This window comes from Rhea americana, unplaced genomic scaffold, assembly GCF_003343005.1.
Source record: "Rhea americana isolate MKP2758 unplaced genomic scaffold, rheAme1 scaffold_98, whole genome shotgun sequence".
In the NCBI taxonomy this organism is placed as follows: domain Eukaryota; kingdom Metazoa; phylum Chordata; class Aves; order Rheiformes; family Rheidae; genus Rhea; species Rhea americana.
In genome coordinates, this window is record NW_028187177.1 from 440,919 (window position 1) to 461,930 (window position 21,012).

Consider the following 21,012-nt stretch of genomic DNA (forward strand, 5'->3'; position numbering starts at 1 on the left):
TTCCGTGACTTCCATGTCTAGCAGAGTACAGTTATCACTGATAATAGTGTATGTTGCCCTTGCTGCTCATCCGTTTTCCTGTGAAACTCATCTACCTATTGATTTATCTTCAGTTATTTGATTTATTTTTTTGTCTTCTGTAAATCAAAGCCAGGTGTAGATTAAACAGCCTCTCCAAATCATCTCTTCTCATTGCAAGTTCTTTACTCATTAGTCATCTGCAGTTCTTATAAYGTGACAATCTGCAACGGGTATTTCATAGCAAACGTCAGCTTGGTTTTTGTTGATACATAAAATGTGAAATGCCTTTTTTATTACAAATTCTACATTCACTTCTCTTGCTGCAGGTCCTGTACACAGTACGTAGTTGCTGTTTAAACTGATGTTCTACAGAAGTAATAGATGCTGTAGTCAAGGCAAGGTCTTAGCTGGTCTAAATCAACAGCATGGAGGGATCTCAGTGGAGCTGTGTTGCTTTTCGCCAGACAGCTCTCACCATGCGCTGAGCACACGCAACAGCCATAAAGTGATTAGAGTGGAGATTAGACACAAGGTGTATTTTCCTCTTGTTAATAAAAACAACAAAACCACTTGGCATGTAATGAAGAACCAGRCGGTAATAGGGGTCAGCTGGACGCAGGTTACATTTTCAGTATACAGCTCAAAAGTTTTAGTATACAACCTTAGAAATGATTCCGATTTCATTTAAACTCTTCTTGAGGTAGCTGAAGAGGACGGAATACTGTCATTAAATTTTAATGAGAATGGTTTAAGTTTGGGGGAGTTGTCATTACAAATTCCTGCAGGCTTTGCAAAAAGGAGGTTTATGGACTGGTGCTTATGGGAAAAGAACTACATCTACGAGCAGATTAACCTTGTTTATAATTTTGAAGGAGTAAGCAATGCCACTGTTGGCTTCTGACTGCTTGTCAATAATCGACATGGTGACATAAAACCCATCGACTCGAGGTCAGTGGTTAGAAATTGACAGCACTCAGCAGGCAATTAGAGCTAGGCTTTATTACGCTCCTCCACGTGGGGTTCTGTTGTCTTTTAGTGRAAATAGTACCATTTCCAAGGAGAGAGTTCTCAGACTCAAATTTATTTTTGCCCGCTGCAGTTTTCTTGGTGCGGTACAGCTTGTTTCCTGGCAGCAATAATTCAGTGGGGAAGTTTAATAGTACAATTTATTTGGGTATCAGCAAGACTCAGCTTGATTTTATGTGATTCTGGAGTAATAAATAGAAAAAATATTTCTTTAGCATAAATATTCTTAAATTCTGGAATTTACAGCAGGATTCTTTTTTGCATGCTTTTTGTCATGAGTTCCAAATGTATATAAGCAGTAATGTGAATTAGCAAACACTAACTATTATTTTGGAAAGATTATTTATTAGTAGTAAATTGACATACTTCACCTTTTAGGTCCAGATTCAGTGAAGCATAAATTCTAAAACATGTTAAATTGCTTCAGTGATTTCAGGGGCTAGATCACTTTCAGTAGTCATTTTTGTATTTAAAGCCCAGGCTCTGGAAGATGGTAACTTGCCTGTGACTTTTGTGTCTCATCTTTAGCAAGTGTCATGTGTTGGCAAGTTGTCACTTAGGAGGATTTAAGAAGTTACTGCTCCTCAGCTGGAATCTGATGCTTTTCCTCCTGATATGCAGAGTGGGATATGCACAATGCTGGTGTGTTGCACTGCAAAATTAACCAAGGTTGTGCACATGTGACTTGTGAACGTGTCTTAGTGGAGGAGAGCAGTGACTCCCAGTGAAGAGGGAAAGGCCCTTTTAAACAGCTGCTCCATACCAGCTTGTATTTGTATGACTCCACTATGACCAAATCACGTTAGAGATGGTATTTCATTTTGAACACTGACTCTGCCTCTAAATTGCATAAATCTCAGCAATTTACGTCATAAGTGAGCATAGGCTCAAGTTGCTTTGYGGAACAAGGACAAGTTAAACAAGGTCTCAGTTCAGGAACAGAATGTTCAAATCCAGCCCTCGATTAACACAATTGAACTATAACAGTGGTTGTTTCACTCCTCAAAGTTACATTAGCAATAGCTGTTTTGGCCCCAACTAGAATATCTTATTAATAATTTTCACTAAATCCAAGTGTCAAAAAAAGCAGCTTTTCTGAAAATGCTTGAGTGGAGATTAAAAATATCAAAAGGTRTCTACAGGGTGATTATTTCAGAACTGTTAGCAAATGTAATTCTTGTAAGTGCTTTTTGTACTTGTAACATTTATGCTACATCAATAGTGCAGCTTATTTTATAAAGAAAGTATGATATGATTTCTACCTCATGAGGATTGTTGAGCATTCATATTGCAAAATGCCTTRCAAGAAGAGGTATCAACCAAACTGAGCACCAGACTCCTATGGCTGGCGTAATGTACCACGGTATCCTGTTACAGACRTTCTCTGTAATTCTAGGAGACAGAAAATAAAATTTGACACTCAAAAATAATAAGTTTAAGTAAATCATGTAGGAGAAGTGTACATTTATGTCCAAGAAATAGTTAGATGTTGCCAGAACAATACTGCTACATTATGAATCTTTAATGATCTCTGAAAGTCATAATGGCCTGTCACTAATGCCCATTAATGATCTCTCTATACCGCGAGTATGGGTTTGATGTTTCTGGCCAGTACCTTAGAGAATACTTTAAATATGCCTTAAACTTTCTCTGATCTACTCCCTGTGTGTCTGCTCCAAATGTAGACTGCAATTGTCTGGGTAGGAGCAGCTTGTAAGGAAGCATGGCTTTGGGGTTAAGAAAGTCGTATTCAGGTAAGATGTATTTGAGCGATGTTTTTAAATGAAAAACTAGAAAGTCTTTCCTGGCAGTAATCCTATGTAGAGACGATAAGCTATGTAAAGAAATTAAAGCTTAATATTTATTCAAAGAATGTAATAGTTCTTTGCATCAATTTTGTTTGGTTACTTTAAAGTACACTATTTAAGGCAAGAGTTATTGTTGATAACTGACTGGAAATGTAGATATACAGAATATRCTACCGAGTATACTACTGAACTGGCAAATTTATTCTCTTGTTTAAAGTATTTCAAATGTAGCATGTTTGGTTTATTTTATGGCCTTTTAAGTGTCTCTGCTTCATATTCAGTGAATCTTGTACCCAAATGTTGTAACAGGTATAAAGTTAATTCTTGCTTTAAAGAAAAAAGACAATAATTCCAGTTCTGTTCTTATTGCCTTGCATGAGAGTACTGTGCTAACGTTAACTAAAAACAATCTTGTTGTGGTGTTTATAACTTGAAAATCTTTTTTAATAACAACGTCAGCATTTCTGTATTCTTTTGCAAATATTTTAGCTAAAGRCTCGTGATGGTGTAAGTTATTTTTCTTAAAAGTGAAAAAATATTCTCTGCATTTCATATACGAAATGATTAGATTATTGGAAGAACCAACGCCCTGTGGCTAGAAGAGAAAAACGAATTCAAGGACTCTTGGAAAATGCCCCAATATAAAACAATAATCTGATTAGCAGTGTGTGCGGAGGGTTAGATATTAACTGTATTCTCTAGGACATATATCATTCTTTATTTGAAATAATGCAATACAATCCGTAAGCAACTTCTATGACACTGCATGCGGCATCCATGTTTTTTTCTCCTTGAAATTAATCTAGTAAACCTAAATAACGATGAGTATAGAATGTGAAATAAACAATCTGCAGTGTTTTAACTTTTTTTTTTTTTAAGTGTTCACATGATGTAGTCAGTTAATGTGCAATCTAGGTTTTTAACTACTAAATGCCTTGCTCTTGCTTTRTGAAAACGGTGAGTTAGTGTGAGAGCGGTTCTGAAGCAATCGCAGCGTTTGCCGGAGGGCGGCTTTTCTGTAGCACGCGTCCTAACCGCAGTCCACAAAAGAGGTGCTGCTGGCTGGTTATGAAGCGGGAACAAACCCTGTGGAAAGGCCGGGGAGGGGGGGCTCGGTCACCCCCCAGCCGGTGCTGGGAGGTCTGGGAGCGCCGCAGCGAGCGGGCAGGGCGCGGCCGGCCGGGGCCGATCAGCACCGCGGAGAGCGCCCGGCCCGCCCCCGCCTGCCGGGCGCACGCGGGAGCCCGCCGCTCACCGCGGCCGCGGGGCGCCGCGTACGGCCGCTGTGATGAAACATCGCCGGTGACCGAAAGGAAACCGGCGCGGGCGGTGAATGACCTTGCTGCGGCAGTGACAGGAACCAGCTCTAGGTGTCCCTCTTGCTTCTGGTTTTAGCGCGGGTGCCATGCCTTGGGGTGTGCTGCTGAAAGTGCTGGAAGTCGGAGCTGTTTGTTTATCTCGTAACTGTTTACGGATTGTTCTGCAGCGTACTTCCTGTACGCTATAATATGAAGAAACTTCGTATTATACCTAAAATCTCCTGAAACGACCTTACATCAGAACTTTTTAAGTGGGCTAAAATTTGTAGCAATAATGATTTAAAAATATAGTCACCGAGTAAGACATTTCATGTGTTAYAGAGATGGAAAGAAAGGAAGGACTGAAAGTGGTAAAAGTTCTTCCAGCATTAGCAGCTTTGCTCTGAATCTCCAGTGTTTGTGGAACTCAGCATTGTTGAAATATCTTGATTTGACCCATATCTGTGAGTTGGGAAGAGAGGCAGGAAGAGAGGCAACTTCATCCTGTGTTGAAGTCCTGGATTATGAGCGTAGAACCCATATTTGCAGAGGTCTGAACAAGTCCAATTCATGTTTAGCATGTAGGATTGGGGAGTAGCTAAGGCCATACGCATGGGTAGGTCAGTTAATTAAAATCTGAATATTGTATTTGTACCAACTTCTGAAGCTTAATCTACTGCCTTCAAGGTGATTTGCAGTTAAAAAATGCAGCTACAGTTACTCRCGCTCTGCACAAGCAAATGTGTTCCTGTCATAACCAATAGAATAACAGTGCTTAGCTGGGGCAACATCACATCTATTCCTCTGATTTCTAAACATTGTTTCTTTGCAGAGTAACAAAATCTTTCCATGCTTTCTGATGAGGTCTGACTCCCCRGAAATGTATGCAGTCAATGTGAAAATCAGGAGCAGTAGCAGATCTTCTACCATCAGCGTCCGTCTCTGAATTGATTTCTCTGAATTTCTTCTAATCTGCTGATATATAAATTGCACACACAATTGTTCTGGTCTTCATGCTTCAGACCTATTTAAATCCAATATGGTGAATGCTGGCTGGTGGTCTTTGTTCCCGTTTTGCTAGGCAATGTTTCTTGTGAGTGTTGCTCACAAAAAAAAAAAAAAAAAGCTTCTAGCATATGCTAATGAATATATTTCTACTTATCATATGTTGCTTTTTTCCATCTAAGATTTCCCATGCTATTTATAGATGTAATCTTTGATCTACTGTTGCTGGCAGCAGTTTCTGCTAAGATATGAGGGCCAGTTGCTGGAAGATATGTCTTGGGGGCAAGGGAGGATTGGTAGTGTGTGTGAGTACTTGGCCAGTTTTTATTTTCACATCTGTTTCTGAGCACTGCCAGAAACAAGAGACTGAGCTAGGTGGATGTTAATTATTTTTTGATGATGATCTATGATGATTCATAGATTAATCTATTAYAAATATAGTAGATAGAAATTATAAGGTAGATGATAGTCTCAATCGCCTCCCACCCCCCAAGGATACCTCAGTAAGATAGAGATAGTATTTTCCTTTATGCAGCTGTGAAGATAATGGTGCTTTTTGGATGGAGGTTAGGTTGAATGGGTATAAATGCAGCAGTCTGAAACTTTTTTCTTGGCTGTACAGTCAAGATAGTTGGCTCAGATGAGCTTAGAAAAACCTTACTTTTACACTACTGAAGTTGGGTGAGATAGACTTTGTTTTATCACCATTATTACCTGATGAATAGAGCATATAATCTGGAAGTTTTAGCTTTTGGACCATTTTCCTAATCCTCAAAGTTGCATCTTCCATCTGATTAGTAGAAAAATGAGACTAGCATTTTTTGCTCAGGTAAACGGGTTCCAGTTCCACGATAGTGAGCAGAGCAAAGCCCCACTTGCACATTTACGGAAATAGCTGCCCTATAAGGGGTTCCAGCTCTTGGAAAGCACTGCCTCCATCTAAGAAATGGCTTTTTTGCTCAAAGTTCATTTCATCTGTGACTGACTGTTCACATTCTCCTTTGAACTTGATGCTATAATCTCTGCAGTCAGGTGAAAGTCGCAGAAAACTGTTACCAGGTCTTCTGATCTCAGCCCAGATAATTTGGTTTCATTCTTAGAAAACAGATGGGTCTCAGATCATTAACACAGCAACAGGAAGCAGTAAGCTTGGCATCCATCACATGGCTGCAGAGAATTGGACTCTCTAGTCCTGTGAAGTCAAGCAGTAGGGAAAACTTAGCTTCTAAGCAAAGCAAAAATTGTGTCCCTGAGAAGTCAGTGGCAATGCTTGGGTGCAGGTGACAGGAGGAAACCTTATAGAAGCTCCAACTCAGTGGAAACTTAGTGAGTGTTTGTTTTTGTCAAGCTCTTGACAGAGGATGAATTATCAGATCTGTGAAATGATGGAAAAAGATCTGTTTGAGTAATGAATGTGATGTTCCCCAGGCAACTTGTTCTGCATCTGTGAAGGACTGTTTATGGTATTTTGTCGTGTAGTAAAGCGGCCTTATGTTAAGTTTGATAGTGGCATAAAACCCACGTCTAGTGTGTCCTATGCTGAGATGTAAATATTTCAAGGATGATATGCTGTCATTTACACTGATGCTTCTGAGTGTCATCATGCTGTGAGGGGCATGAACAAGTTTCTGCACACACTGATGCAGGAGGCTCTCAAGTGTATTTGCTATACTTTTGTGGTGGGCAGAGAGAAGCTGGCCGATTGCTGCTGCAAGTTCCTGGCTCAGGTTGGGCACCTGGAGGCACCGGAATAATGTTTCCCTAATTTGGGAGTGTACAGAGTGCTGGGAGCTGATCTCTTGTGTTTGTTCTGTGACCTTTCCCAGGTGATTGGCACTGATCTTTTATGCACCGGATAGACTATCTTTTGTGGTTGACATTTTGARATGACTGAATATGGATTAACCTAGGCAAAACTATTTCAGTGTTATACCGTCAAACAATGCCCTCCTTTTCCAAAAATGTCTGCTCCACCAGGGCAGATCAAATCCAGTTTTGACTGAAACAGTCAAAAGGAATCAGAGTTTGCAGCTGGGAAGGGGCAGAGAAGATGAAAAATTTCTCTGAGAATCTGAGAGGAAACTGTTGCTCTCGATCTAATGTGTATTGGCCATCCTGAGCATTCAGCAAGGAGGGTAAGTCGCTATGAAGAGGCCTTAATTCTTGTCTAAGTCAATGAAACTTGTCCTAGCAAACATGCAGGTCTGGTAAGAGAATAGGATCAGCCTATGAGAACCTTTTGTAATGCATTAGGTGCATAATTATTTTTTAAATATCTTGGTAGTCTTAATGAGATGACTCTCATGCTTCTGAATAAGAATATGCTTCTCTGCTGGGTAGGGCCCAATTTCTGCACATCCAGCCCTGTGCGCCACAGATTTATTCWGTAGTGGGGAACACCCAGGGGTCTCTGGCTGGTATTGGGATACATGATTCTGCAATTTGAGAAGACAAAATTCTATCAGCCACCTACTCCCTTGGACTGTGGCATGGAATGTGCTTCCATGCATGCAAGGAGTGAGCTCTTGTACAAATGAGTCCAATCAGCATGTCTACACTGGTGTCACAGGAATTTATTTTGTTTTTAATCTGTTCCTAATAGGACAGCAAGGCGTGCTTTTGAAAAGATGCATGGCACAGGCACACACAAGAACATCCATTTCACCACTTACAAGTGCCTTACGGTCTTGTGTAAAGATACAGAAATACAGCTGATATAAAGCTGGTTATTAAAGTGAATGCTTACTATTAAGGTTAACTTTAAGGGATCCCAGTTGGTCTGTTTTCTAAAATATCATCAAAATTGAGCCCTTGGTCTGGAGCTGCCTGAAGGCCCAGTCCTTCCAGAAATGCTGCTTRCCACCTTGCACGTAAAAATAAACCTCTAGATGACCTCTCAACTTAGCTTAAATCTGCTGCTAAACAGGGGGTAAAATTAGGCTTTCTGGGGTAATGAACTGGCCAGGAAACTGTACTCTTTCCTCCCACAGAAAGGAAGCAGGGAACATCACAGCATTTCCCATTCTGCAGAGCCACTGGCCAGCCACGGAGCTGGCTGCAGAAGAAAGGCTGAGTCATTTCCATGGGATGTCTCACGGAGGAGCTAAGTGATGCAAGTCTTGGGTCTGAACAGCTCTGTTTCCTGGTGAATAGTAATTCTGTTTACTTAAAAGAGAAAAAAGTCACTGGGGGCCTCAGTGCTGCTGTGTCATCGCCGACTGGATGAAGTCTTGTTTATCTCGATCTGAAAAGGGAGGGCAGTGATTTTGGTGGCACTTTTCAGAAAATAGTTCTCTACTTGTTGGGAGTATTGGCAGTAGAAATAGTCCCTGGGTTTGACTCTGAAGCTTTTTCTTATTCTGCTTATTCTGTGACAGCAGTGGCATGTTACTTGATGTCACAAGAGCCTGACATCTGATGCCAGGCTGAAATTTTGTTGTCACACAAGGCTTCAACCTTGTAAACGTGGAGAGGYGATCTGAGTGTTGTGCTGCACTGACCTGAGGTGTAGAATGGGGTTCTGATTTTTCTTCTGGTCTCCATTTTCACTCAGTGCATGTTTTTCTCAGCATCTACTTGTTTATATAGGGCCTACTATAAATCTCTGAATTCATATGTTTATGCTTATCTATAGGGGAAGAGGAAATAATTGAACACACTGTTTAGTCTGAGGGCAGGATATTTTGACCCAAGGGACTGGCAGTGAGCCACTCCTTTATGGGAATGTGTCACGAGGATCACTATAAGGCAGAGAGGAGGTTGGGTCCCTGAGCGAGTGACATGGTAAACTCACATGCCAATCACCAGTTCATTTTAACAAGCAGCCAGAAAGTGCTGTCTCTCCTCCACATTTCATTCTCTGACAGCAATGCTACATCGATATGCTGCTTTACACTTGATCGCATCTGTTGACATTCATGTGTTGAGATAGGATATGTGATCAGTTGGGTGGGGGGAAGGAAGTTCCCCTGTTCGCAGGCAACGCGCTGCCTGCAACAGGCACCTGTACGTGTGCTACGAAGCCTCTGCACCTTGTCAAAACTTGGTGTTTGTTTCATGACAGCACTGCCCACAGGCGCTCAGGATAGATTCAAACTTACGAAAAACAGCAGTGCTCTGGGAGCAGCCACAGTACAAATGATTCAAGGAGATGGAGCATTTCCTCTAATCTGTTAAAATGACCAATGATACTCAATCTGCGCTTTGGGCCAATGATAGTGTTTTGATGCTTTTTCATGCAGGAGCCAGAYAGTGAGGGTGGCATGCGTTTTGGCTGAAAATCATGTTCTATATTAATCTGAGAGCCAATTCTGGTTTGGGACATTGAAATTGCAGCCTTTATTTTTACCTAAACCAGTCAACTTCTGAGGGCTCGAGTATATTATAGTGGGCGAGATCTTTGTCCACTTGAAAATAGTAGAATTGCTGCTAGGTCAGCTCCCAGCTCTGGGTCAGGACACTGCCCTGTCTCTGACACTAACTGTACCAGATTCACAGTCCTCCAGATCTGTCCCATCTTGATTTCTTTAGAGATGCTTAATTCTTGACTGAGATGAGGCTGAAGTTTCTCTTCAGTTTTAAGTCTGCTTAGTTACAATAATCACACAAAAAGAAAGAGGACGTATGTTCAAGGCATTTGTGGCTGCCTTCTATGTTCAAAAAGTGGTTTAGACTGCTRTCTTATTTCATGTTACCTTTTTAGCATGGATGAGAGTGAACAATTCTTGCTGTTCAAATAAAAGAAAGCTGGAAAGCTGTTCTTCAAGTTTTTGTATTTGTAAAATTGAGGCAGTCCAAAGACTGGTCCTGTACCAAAGGCATTTTCCCAATAGGATCTGTATTTTCACAAGCCATTTATAGTAAATGAAGACATGTTTGTAGGAGTACCTATAGATGGAGAGGCTGATCATGCAGAAAATCTGGATGACTGTTTTTTGAAACTTAAATCTGATTATGCATATATGCTATTTTTAATTCCTCTCTTTAGTTATTTGTCAAGGAACATTTATGCAAATGAATTTTCTTTATGGATTTCAAGTAAGCAGACTAGAATGTTGGCTTGACAGTATCATAAATACTGTTTTTATATACTGCTTTTTCCCCAGGTTTTTCAAGGTAGGCTGAATTCTGAGTTCTAGTTATCTGTTCTGAAAATGAAATACATGATGTATAGGATGGATCACAAAGAGGTAGCTCCACTTTGGTCTGAAGATCAAATACTGCATTTCAGACTGAAAATTTTTATAAAATAATGGGTGAGCCTCAGGAAGATCAGTCTTGTGACCGTACTGGAAATGGAGAGATGGCAAAATTYATAGTCTATTATTGGTGAGTTGAGTAGGATGAGTTATTACTAATAATATCCAACTGGCTGTCTCTTAGGTTGGATTTCACGTGTCTTATGTGAACTGGCAGACGAGTGTAGTGGTGGAACTTGTGAATTACAGTTATTTTTACACTACTGTTTAGCTTAAATAAGAAATTAGGAGTGTTTATTTAATGTGAATATTTGGACATCATAAAGCACCTCATGAAAATGAAGGAAAGTATGGGTATTATATGTATACGCATGCATCTTACAGAAAAAAGGCATTGTGGATGGGTATGTGGGACTGCTGATTTGATATACTCTATMAGCAGTCAAGGTTTTAGGCCACATTGTGGTTTCAGTTAGACATTATCTTCAGAATTTGTACCTTATGGGCATTTCTGTAGGTAAGGCATAGGTATGTGGTATGTTTTACCGGGGCAGAAATTCCAGATGGAGGAAGCATGAGGATCCACTGTGAGCTATTTCTAATCCTGTGACTGCAAGTAATGATTGCAGAGGTACGGTGAACTGCACATTAACTGAGCTTTTTGAAGTGAAGAAATGGCGTGACATGGTCTTCTGTGTGCACCTGTTTTGGTAGGGTGTAGCCCAAGAAGGGAAGAGAGGACATGTGGCTTTTCCATGGGCATGTGTGAGAGGAAGAGGCACATACACTGCAAAGCCTGGCAGAGGCAGAAATGYGAAGAAGGCGCATGGGTACCTCTGATTAAAGTAGAAGTGCTCTCCATAAAGTGCCTACTGTGGAGAGAAGTGCTCCCATGGTCCCCCTGAGGAGCTCCCCCTTAGATGCTTTTCTTGCRGTGCTGCCTGTGGGAGCCTGTCTTTGCCCCATCAGCAGGCTGGGGACTGGCCACTGATCGGACGTACCTCTGGGGCGTACCTGAAACCATGCACTGTGACAATGAACCACACGTGTGGGAGGCTCTGCCTCTTCGTGTCCCATCCTTAGAGCCCAGAGGAAGCCCTGGGGTTGAACTCAGTGAACATTGGCGCTGAGGACGCTTAACTCCGAGGCTCAGCTGGACCTCCAGGTCTCTTCTGGGCTCAGCTATGGCAAGGATCCAGCTCACAGGATATACCACCCTGCTGCAGCATCCTTGAGCAACTGTGAAGCCCCTCTGCCTCTAGGATAAACTGTCTGGATAGTTGTTTGGCYCCAGGGTTTACACATCCCTGTCTTATTTCTTATTGAATTAGCCTTTTGGAGGCTCCAACCATTGACAGTGCTCTAAAGAGCAATGGGAGAGATTCCAGGGGACCCCAAGGATCTCCTGCCCTCCTCTATGCTGGGATGTGCATGCAGGCAGGTTCTGCATCCAGCGAGCTGGAGACTGACTTGCTGGTTCCTGTTTCTTGCACAAAGCTCTCCCATCTCTAAGGAGGGGGCTATAACCTGAGCCCATTCCCAGCCCTGACTGGCCTCAGGGGTGCCCAGGGAGTAGCAGAGCCGCCTTCCCCTGTCTGCCTGCAGCTGCCCCTTCCTCTGCATGGCTCCCGTGCTCCTGGCACTGCTGTTGGCCCCAGGTCCTCTGTCTGCTCATGCAGCCCATTCCTTCGCCACCTGGCCCCTGATAGCTCGAGCCTGGCACTCCTGGCTTTGCCCTGCTGGCCCAGCTGGCCAGGGGCAAATAACCCCTGCTGCCATGAGAGTGGGTCTGGGGACTAAGGAACAGGGAGGCAAAGGAGGGAACGTGGAAATTGCAAGGAAATAGGTTTTCTAGTCTCTGCTAGAAAATTGTATCTTAGAGAGCAGGTTGGGGGAGGGAGAAAAGAGAGAGGCAAAAAGCCTCCAATAAATCAATGAGGCAGAAGGGGAGGGGGAACCTTCCTGCAAGGCTAGGGCAAAAGCAGGGGGTCAGCGTGTCCCCACCACCTGCCTACCTGTGCTGCTGTCCTGCTGCCTGGCCAGGTGGCCCGGCTCGGCTGAAGCCCCGGCGACGCGTGTTTGCTTATCACAGTCACGTCTGCTTGGGTGTCTGCGCCTCCGCGGGAGGCAGCTTTGGTGCCGGCAGGGACCCCTGGGCAGCCGGGGTGCCTCTGTCCCCTGCCTGCCTTTGCCCGGCTCCCTGGGGCCTCTCCTGCACCTCCCTGCACAAAGAGCCGCCCCGAGGGAGGAGGAGGAGGAGGAAGGGAGGGGAGGGTGGTGATAAGGAGCTTGCTGCGTTGCCACGTTTCTGTAGCCAGCGCACAGCTCCCGGGGTGCGCGCGAGCCGGTGTGTGCGTGCATTCGCTGCCTGAAGACTACTGCTGCTGCAGTGCCGGCGCTGGTGCTGCTGGCAGCGAGGCGTCAGGGGAGCTCTTGCTGTTTACCGAGCGCTTGCAAGTGTTGCAACGCAAAAGCCAAGCATGYCCTCAGAGGGGAGGCTGCGCTGCCGGCAGCACCTGTAAGGATCCGAGGGGAGAAGGCTTCCTGAGGCATGGAGAAGCAGGCAGCYGAGGCTCTGGGCACCAGCACCCCCTCCCCGCCTCTCTGTTGCTGATTACTTTGGATGTCTGCTTAAGGGAGAAGAGGAAAAAGGGTCCGGAAAGCCCCTGCAACAGGACAGACCCTGCTGGAGCCTCGCAGGTGTTTGCTGGGCTCTGGACGGGGAGGGTGGGTGGGGGGAGAAAAGTTCACTGGAGAAACCGGGGCCAGGCAGAGATGCGATGATCTTGCACCAAGTGGATGTGCTGTGCCTGCGTGCGAATAGCGCGCCTGGAGAAGCTCGGAGGGATGCCCTGCAAGTGAGCTGCTCAGTCTCCTTCAAAACACTCATCTCTGCCTGCAAACTTTCCGCTGCCAGAAGCTGGGAGGAATAACAAAGCATCGGAAAATCAGAAGGGGAGATTCACAGCCGACCGAACCGCGTCGGCTAAACTGTTGCATCCCAAGCCGGGGCTCCGGTGCGAGCATCCCACCGGTGCCTGCGTTGCTCCGGAGCCAGTCGGCAGCGGGCGCGGGGTCGCGATGCTGGCTGCGGTGCCCGCGGCCGGCGAGCAGACCCCGCGCACCTGAGCCGTCGGGGCCGTGGCGGCCATGGCCGCAGCCATCGCCAGCTCCCTGATCCGCCAGAAGAGACAAGCCAGGGAGCGGGAGAAGTCCAATGCCTGCAAGTGTGTCAACAGCCCCAGCAAGAGCAAGGGAAGCTGCGACAAGAACAAGTTGAACGTGTTTTCCAGGGTCAAACTCTTTGGCTCCAAGAAAAGGCGAAGAAGGCGACCAGGTTGGCAAGGGTTACACRTTTAGGGGGTGGTTTTGTTTCATTTAATGCAATCTATGATGCGCAGCAGACGTGGGGAAAGCGGGGCTCAGGCTACTAAAAATTAAAATTAACATGCAGGTGTTTTCACTCCTGGCTTCATAGTCTGGTAGATGTGAGTACCAATCCCTTCCCCACTCATGTTCATCCATTTTATTTGGCTAACACAGGTGCTTTCTGCCTCACACACACGTGTCCACCCGTGTTCYGGTAACTCAATAGTCTGTCTCTCCATTACACATACACAAACACACGTGATTTATTTGTGGGGGAGATGCTAGCAGGGGAAGTTCCCCATGCACGCCTCCTCCAGTCGTGTATTCCTTCTCTGTACGTTCAATAACTTAGCAGCTTTAGGATCTGGGTTTGTCTTCCTGCTTCGTAGCCTGCCTCTGCCTTGCTTTATTATTTGSCAGTAATGTTTGCGGGAGAAGAGGCTTTTTGCTTTTGCTAGCGCCTTCCAGAGTTTTGCTTTGGTGCCCTGTCCCTTCCTAGGAGCCTCCTGCAAGCACGGTTCTCTGCACCAGCGGTGCCGAGGATCAGGCACAAGGGCTCAGTCCCTGATCCCAGTGGTTTTTGCACATGGCAGGAGCAAGCCCCCCCCCTCCCCAAAGTTCCTCTTGCTTTGCTGTGCTGAGACACTGATGCTGTTAGCCACTTAACCTGCCTGTGTTTCTCAGCAGCCACAGAAGAGGGGCCTCGCTCCAAATCTGCAAGCAGCTTTGCCATGTGTTATTGCTAAAAAGCCAGAGTGGTGGCTGGGTTCGTTTTCTGTGTACACTTATTAAAGGTTGCTAATAGGAAGTAATATAATTATGCAAACTGTTGTAAGCTTTACACCTTCAGCTCCTATTAAAATGAAACACAGTAGCAGAGCTCCTCTAATTTCTTTCATTATAAGCACAAGAAGTCTTATCCAGGCATGGGAAGTTTGCAGTGAAATGACACATGCTATCTTCACAGTGCATTTGTTTCTGAATTAAGTTGCTTTGGAGTGAGCTGCGAAGAATGCATCACCTCCTGACTAGCATAATTGTGTGAAATGGCTACAATGCAGATGTCATTGGGATTCAGTGGAAGTAGACCTTTTTTGGTTTTTTTTTTTTTTTCCTGCAATTACTCTTGGTGCATTACTTGAATATTTTCTTTAAATGACAGCAAATCCTGTTGTTGTTTACTTTTTGATCTAGAATGATCTAAAATGATCTGAAATATTTCACTTTCTAACTGTGGATATGAGGATGATTATGAAAAAAAAATATCCAGACTGTGTGTTGTTTTGATCTTTCTTCTTCTAGCTGATGAGGTAATTACCTCAACCCTTATGGTAATATTTATTTTGCAGTTCCACACGTTGTTGGATTTCAGGGTTTCCCCCCTCCATTTTCCATATGTTCATTGAGTAGTTTATCACTTTGGATGCTCTGTACTCTTTGGAGCAGCGAAGATTGGGGGTTTGTTTATTAGAGCTGCAGCAGTTCCTGTCGTAAACGTTTGCTGCTATATATTTAGGCTCTCAACTGTCACTACGGCTCTTGTTAGCGCTATCTTAGTAGTTCTTTTTTTCCTCTCCATTTAAGAAATCACACCTTTTTTAAAAGGCAGAATATGCTCTTTGCCAGCACATCCCTAATCTTAAATGAGATAGGGCTGAGCTCCTGAAGCCAAACAGCATGCTGTCRGCATTTGCTGGAAGCAGATTTTAATGTGCTACCTACATAACAATAGAAAGCGGCATTTAATCATTTTGGCAATTGATTTTCTAGACATAAATCTGATCTCAGCCTAAAGGAGAAGTGTTGCAAAGCTGGTTGCCCTGCTTTTGTCTCGGGTCTTTTTCCTACCTCATTCTCAAAAAGAAACTAGGAGGTTTGTTTTAGTATCCCGCTCTCTTGGAACTGCACATCCTGATTTCCCACATTAATCTCACTATTGTTTTCTTACAGAGCCTCAGCTTAAAGGTATAGTAACAAAGCTATACAGCAGGCAAGGATACCACTTGCAGTTGCAAGCAGATGGAACAATTGATGGAACAAAAGAGGAGGACAGTAGTTATAGTAAGTGACATCAGAATAAATGGTGTGTTTGTGAATTGTGGTGTCTCCTTCTTTCCATATAGGTCCTCTAAACATTGGTGTCCTAGGATGACTGAGTGAGTGGAAGCAGCATTAACACCTTGCACGCTGCGCAGAAGTCTTTCAGACTTCCTGGGTCTGAAAGAAATGCAAATAAAAATCACTTATGAAAATAATGAAGTAGCGAAGGTGATGATGAMACGTATGACAAACAATGCAAATGTTATCTCCATGGTAATCTAGAGAAGTTCGTTGCTGTCCTTTGGATTTTATTAGATTTTTTTTCTCCGACATAGAAAATTTGCTCGCCTACTCAAAGTGCCTGAAATAGAATAACGCTATCTCCGCTCTTAAACAGGGCTCATTCAAACCACGCTGCGTTATTCCAGATAATGAGAATTCATCATCGTTTTAAAGTTCACATTTCCCCATTATTTTTTTTATCCCTTCTGCTAATTCTAAGCTTAGTTATGACTTTAGCATCCAACCAGTTTTCCGCTGGCTTTTCTGTGAAACGGCTTTAAATATATTTATATATATATTTTACAACTTGGAGAATTAATAGAAAGCAAGAAAAGAGAGAAAGCGTACAATTAGTGTGTGTAAATAAAATCTGTTTCACATAGTTGTTAAGTTTAGCTTAAACTACGCTTTTGCTCTGAAGAAGGAATTATGAGAAGCAAGGAGATTGAGAAAGTATTTCAGGCTGTTTAGACAATAAACCAGAAAATCGATAAGCAACCCTTCTTTTTGACAAACATCTTTACTGGAAGGCACTGATTGAAATATCCTCTTTTAATATTAAAAAGTATTTGCAGGTGAAACATCATTTCATTTTTACCGGGYACTAAAATATAGTAGAGCTAGAACTAGAACATAATATCATATATTATAATCAATAATCATRTCTTATTTGTCCAATCACTTGCTCCCATCATTTTCCTGCTCCCTGTTAACACAGGGATGCAATAAGTAGTAAACTTCTCAGTGACATGAGGGATCCAGTTATGCTGATAGAAGATCGCTCTTCTGCAGCTGTTGAAGGTGCTGGGCATAAGGCAAAGCACACGTGTAGGATCTGTAAGGATGCCCGAGGTCTGGTGCGAGGTCCTGTCTCACCCATGGGGAAGGTGCACAGAGAGCAGGAGTGCAGCGCCGAGTGGATGCTGCTGTTCCATTGGCATGCTCGGTGGGACTGGACCACAAAACCTGCTCTAAGCATCAACCCTGTAGATCTTAATGCTGCTGTTCTTTCAAGTAATTGATTTGATATTTATAGTTTAAAAACAAATAGTAAAGATTGTTTAGAATAATTATTTATTATCTTAAAAAGGAGGAGGTGGAATAGGCAAACCTTACTTTTTCTAATGATGCATGATGTTGTTACAAATTTTTAATGTACCAGGCAAATACCTAAATTTACAGCTTATTTCTCAAGAGATTATTTCATTGAAATACTTTTCCTGGAATTCTTTTAATAGAGGCTCTGATATTYTAAACAAGGTAAAATTTGTGGGAATCTGTTCTTCTGACACTCTTACAGTTGTTTCAGTTTAAGATACTTTAGTTCCATTGTGCCCTTAAATTTACCATAACCTGACAGGCTACAAATAAATCATATAAAGTTCTTGTTGTAAGCCAGTCTTCCAARATGCTTAATACTTAAAATATAATGGACATATCCCAGAAATGGTTGCAGCTGGGCTGCAGTATCTAAGCATTCAGAAAATAGAAGGTTTTATCATAAAAAACACATTCATTTTTGTATGTTCTTGTTTCATGCAAGATAAGTATATAGAGCTAAGTGTCCTCCAGGCCTGAATTTGTTCGAATGGCATTAGTAAGAGAGGCTGACTTATATTATGGATCAGAGTCTGTATGACGGGCTTCCTCTAAAGCCTTGCTCACATGAATATTAAGCAGATCAGGCCCTCTAACATCCATTCTCCTGATCTCTGCAGAGATGTTTCTCACTTGGCCCATAGGACTCCTAAGCCCCTCCAAAGGCAAAGGGACCCTTTCTCCAGTCCATTCCCTCTTCTCGTTGCACCCTTGAGGGAAACCATCGCTGCTCCCTTTTGTCTCCCGTACTGAACTTTTGTTTGGGGAGCATTTGCTTAGCATTGCAGGGAGATKATTGTAACTCCACTTAACAGTAAGGAGAGCATCCTCAAACTCAGACCCCTTCAGCTGTGGCCAGCAGAGCAGAAATACAGGGCCAGGGCTCTGCAATTGCATTTCTTGGAGCAAACTGTAGCAGTAGTTCATCTGCTCTCTCAGGAAAACCTTTCATTTCTGTTGCCTCCCCTGCATGTGCTGGTGTTCAGAATCCAGCTTCTGAGCCGTTTGGTTTCTAGAGCTGAGTAGGAGGTTTGCCTAAAGATCCCCTTTGGCTCTCAACAAGGGAGCAATTATTTCAAGCTCTGCAGACCCACTGCTTCCCACAGGGCTCCTGCATCTAAGATTGTATCCAAAACTGCAAGGAGTTGAAAAGAAAGCTGAGATCTTGGAGCACAGCTGAGACAGGAAGGGAAATACGAAGCTGAGGAGTTGTAGTATTTGCTAGGCCCCAGTTTTAGCCAAGAGTCTGTGTAATTTGAGGAAATGCCTCATGGAAAGGATTTCCTGGCTCAAAACCAGATTTTGCCTCATTAGATGTGTTAAATAGGGCAAGGTTTTAAATCAAGGCAGAATTTATTCCCTAATTTTGGCATGGCAAAGAGATTTGAAGACTTATAAAATAAATATGTAGGAAATTATATCCTGCAGAAAGTGTGTGAAGGTCCAGGTGGCCAAGCTAAGGACAGTATAGGCTTCGCAGTAATGTGTACATTAGTACATCCAACTGGAGCTGGCTGCCTCTCTATTTTGCAGCTCATTCCCTGTCAGCTTATACTGCACAATGCCTGTAGCAAAGATCATCTCTCCCTTAGGCATCACCAAGTTTTTCATTACAGTGGATATTATGTCCTTATTTTACACACTATGAATGTAATAGGAAAAGCTAGGATGCAAATAGTTTAGTACTGTTTTATGCTACTGCAAACTGATCATAGAAGCAAACGGTTCCTTTTGCTTGGGCTTTTTTGCCACCCTTTCTGTCATACCAGTCCACGTGAGGGTCAGTGCAATAGCATCTTGTTCCTGTTGTCTGCGGTGGTGAGTGCTTGCAGAGCAGGTGCTGCATGGCTCTGGCTTGGGTCCCGTAAGTGTTCGCACTTCGTGGCCAGGCCCCTCGCAGTGTTACAGAAATTGGGCAAAGCATTGGAGAGGGGTGCAAGGGAAGTCTCGTCCGAACACGGACTTTGCTGTGGTGTGGCATGGAGGGAAGAAGCAGAAGAGAGCTAGTTTTGCTGTCCGACGCCGAGCTGTGAGCTGCGTCTTTCTCACTGCCCTCGGCTTTGTCCTGTCCTCAGCTGATTTACCGACAGGTTCTCAGCACTGTTTACAGTGGAGCCCATCCACGTTGCCTCCTGCTGAAAATACCTAAGTGCTTCCCCTGCTAGTAAATATGGCATTAAGAGAGTACCTTTCAGAAGAGATCTCCAGGTTCTACCTAGGTACTGAAGTCTAGATTGTGCTGCACTGCCTGCATGGAGATCAGGTGCTGCTTTTCGGGATTGGACTGCAAAAGAGTGGCTCTCTAAGGAAGCATTTACCAAGTCAGAGAATATTTTCTCCTGCAAATRAATTCAAATATTTGATAGAGTAAGAAATCCATAACAGAGCAACTCCCGTATTGAAAATCCATGTTTCRTTTGCCAAAAACTGGAAAGAAGTAGAGAGTTTTGTTTCAGTGATGAGAAAGCCCTTTCTGTGCTGGATGAGCCTGAGAAGAAGATTTACGTGTGTTCGTGTCTGCCTGCCCTCTTGTGCCTATGAGAGGGCGAGAAAACCATAGATGCAGTTTTATGATCTCCTGCATTTGTTTGTGCTGAACGTTTCCGCTAGCTCTGCTATTCAGGACCATCGTACAGAAAGCACGGAGGAGAGTATGCAACATTTCGAGGTACCGTGGCTTCAGAGCAGCGTGTCCCAGCCRCGTGGGCTGGACCAGTGAAGTCCCAGGAGAACACGGGCTGTGGAAGGGGGTCTCGGCCGCTCGCACGCGGGAAAGCCTGTGGTGCCTGGCTTCCCAGGGCCAGGAGGCTGAGACCAACCCAGGCAGCACAGGGAGTCCAGGGGCCAGCTGGCTGCTCCAGCGAAGAGCCCCTCTTCTGCAGCAATTAGGGGTGCTGTGCCTCTCTCCACCAGAATTTATCCAGTCATCCCCGTTCCACAATGTTAGTTTCTGGCCTTGCCTCTCTTAAAGTAGGGTTTTGTTTGTTTGTTTTTTCCTTTCTTTTTTTTGATATGGTCTTGACAGCCCCGCAGAATTTAGGAGCTGTCGGATGCTAGTAGGCTGCAAATTTTCTTTTAATTAAATATGACCATTTGGGATTTGTCAAGCTGAAAAGGGAACGTATAAAGRGTTACAATTCTTAGCTTATACTTTTGCAAATAATAGGAAAAAATATTTCAAATTCATAACTCAGTTTTAAATTGTCTTTGGACAGAGACCATAAATGCCAAAATTCAGCCTGAAGCAGACCAGAATTTTACACCATGTAATAAACCACTGGAAAGAGTCAGCTTAGCATTACCTCATCCTAACTCTGCATTTATACAGTAGTTCTGGAAGGAGATGCTTTGGGTTATGCTAACAGCTCTTGAAAATTTTCTTAACACTCCTCACTTATTTCTAATTCTACCTATCAAACAGAATTCAGCCTGATTATTACTTGTATTCAATTTGATATAGCCACAAATTTAAGCTATGGCAGGGCTTTGCTTATTTTTTTTAATTTGCCAGTTACAATCAGTAACGCAAATCAGTATTTTCATTTTTAGAGGGGAGATTTCTCTACTTAGATACACTACCGTTGTTAGAATGTATAGGAGCATAAATGCAAGCAGAACATATGAAGCAGCTTAATTTTGAAAGCCCAGATTTAGGACTCGATCTGAAGACTATGCTATCATTTCATTTCATTTTGAAGTTATCTAGCTCTATTTTTTCAAATCCATTTTCATCTTGAAAATAAGAGATGAATTCTGAAACATTTTGAGATGCTAATGATGTGTTTTAATTTTTCTGAATTTTGTCTTGCTTTTTCTTTTGGTAAAGAATGTTTACTAAATTTGGTATAAATTTATGGAAAAAAAAAA

At 43.3% G+C, this 21,012-nt stretch overlaps 1 protein-coding gene across 1 annotated transcript in view; it reads left to right on the forward strand.

Moving 5' to 3' along the window:
* FGF13 (fibroblast growth factor 13) overlaps positions 1-21,012 on the forward strand; it is a 252,795-nt gene that overhangs the window by 175,389 nt on the left and 56,394 nt on the right. The window contains exon 3 of the mRNA XM_085325521.1: positions 15,676-15,786. Within this exon, the coding sequence (XP_085181647.1) occupies positions 15,676-15,786 (111 nt within the window). The remainder of the gene's footprint in view (positions 1-15,675; positions 15,787-21,012) is intronic.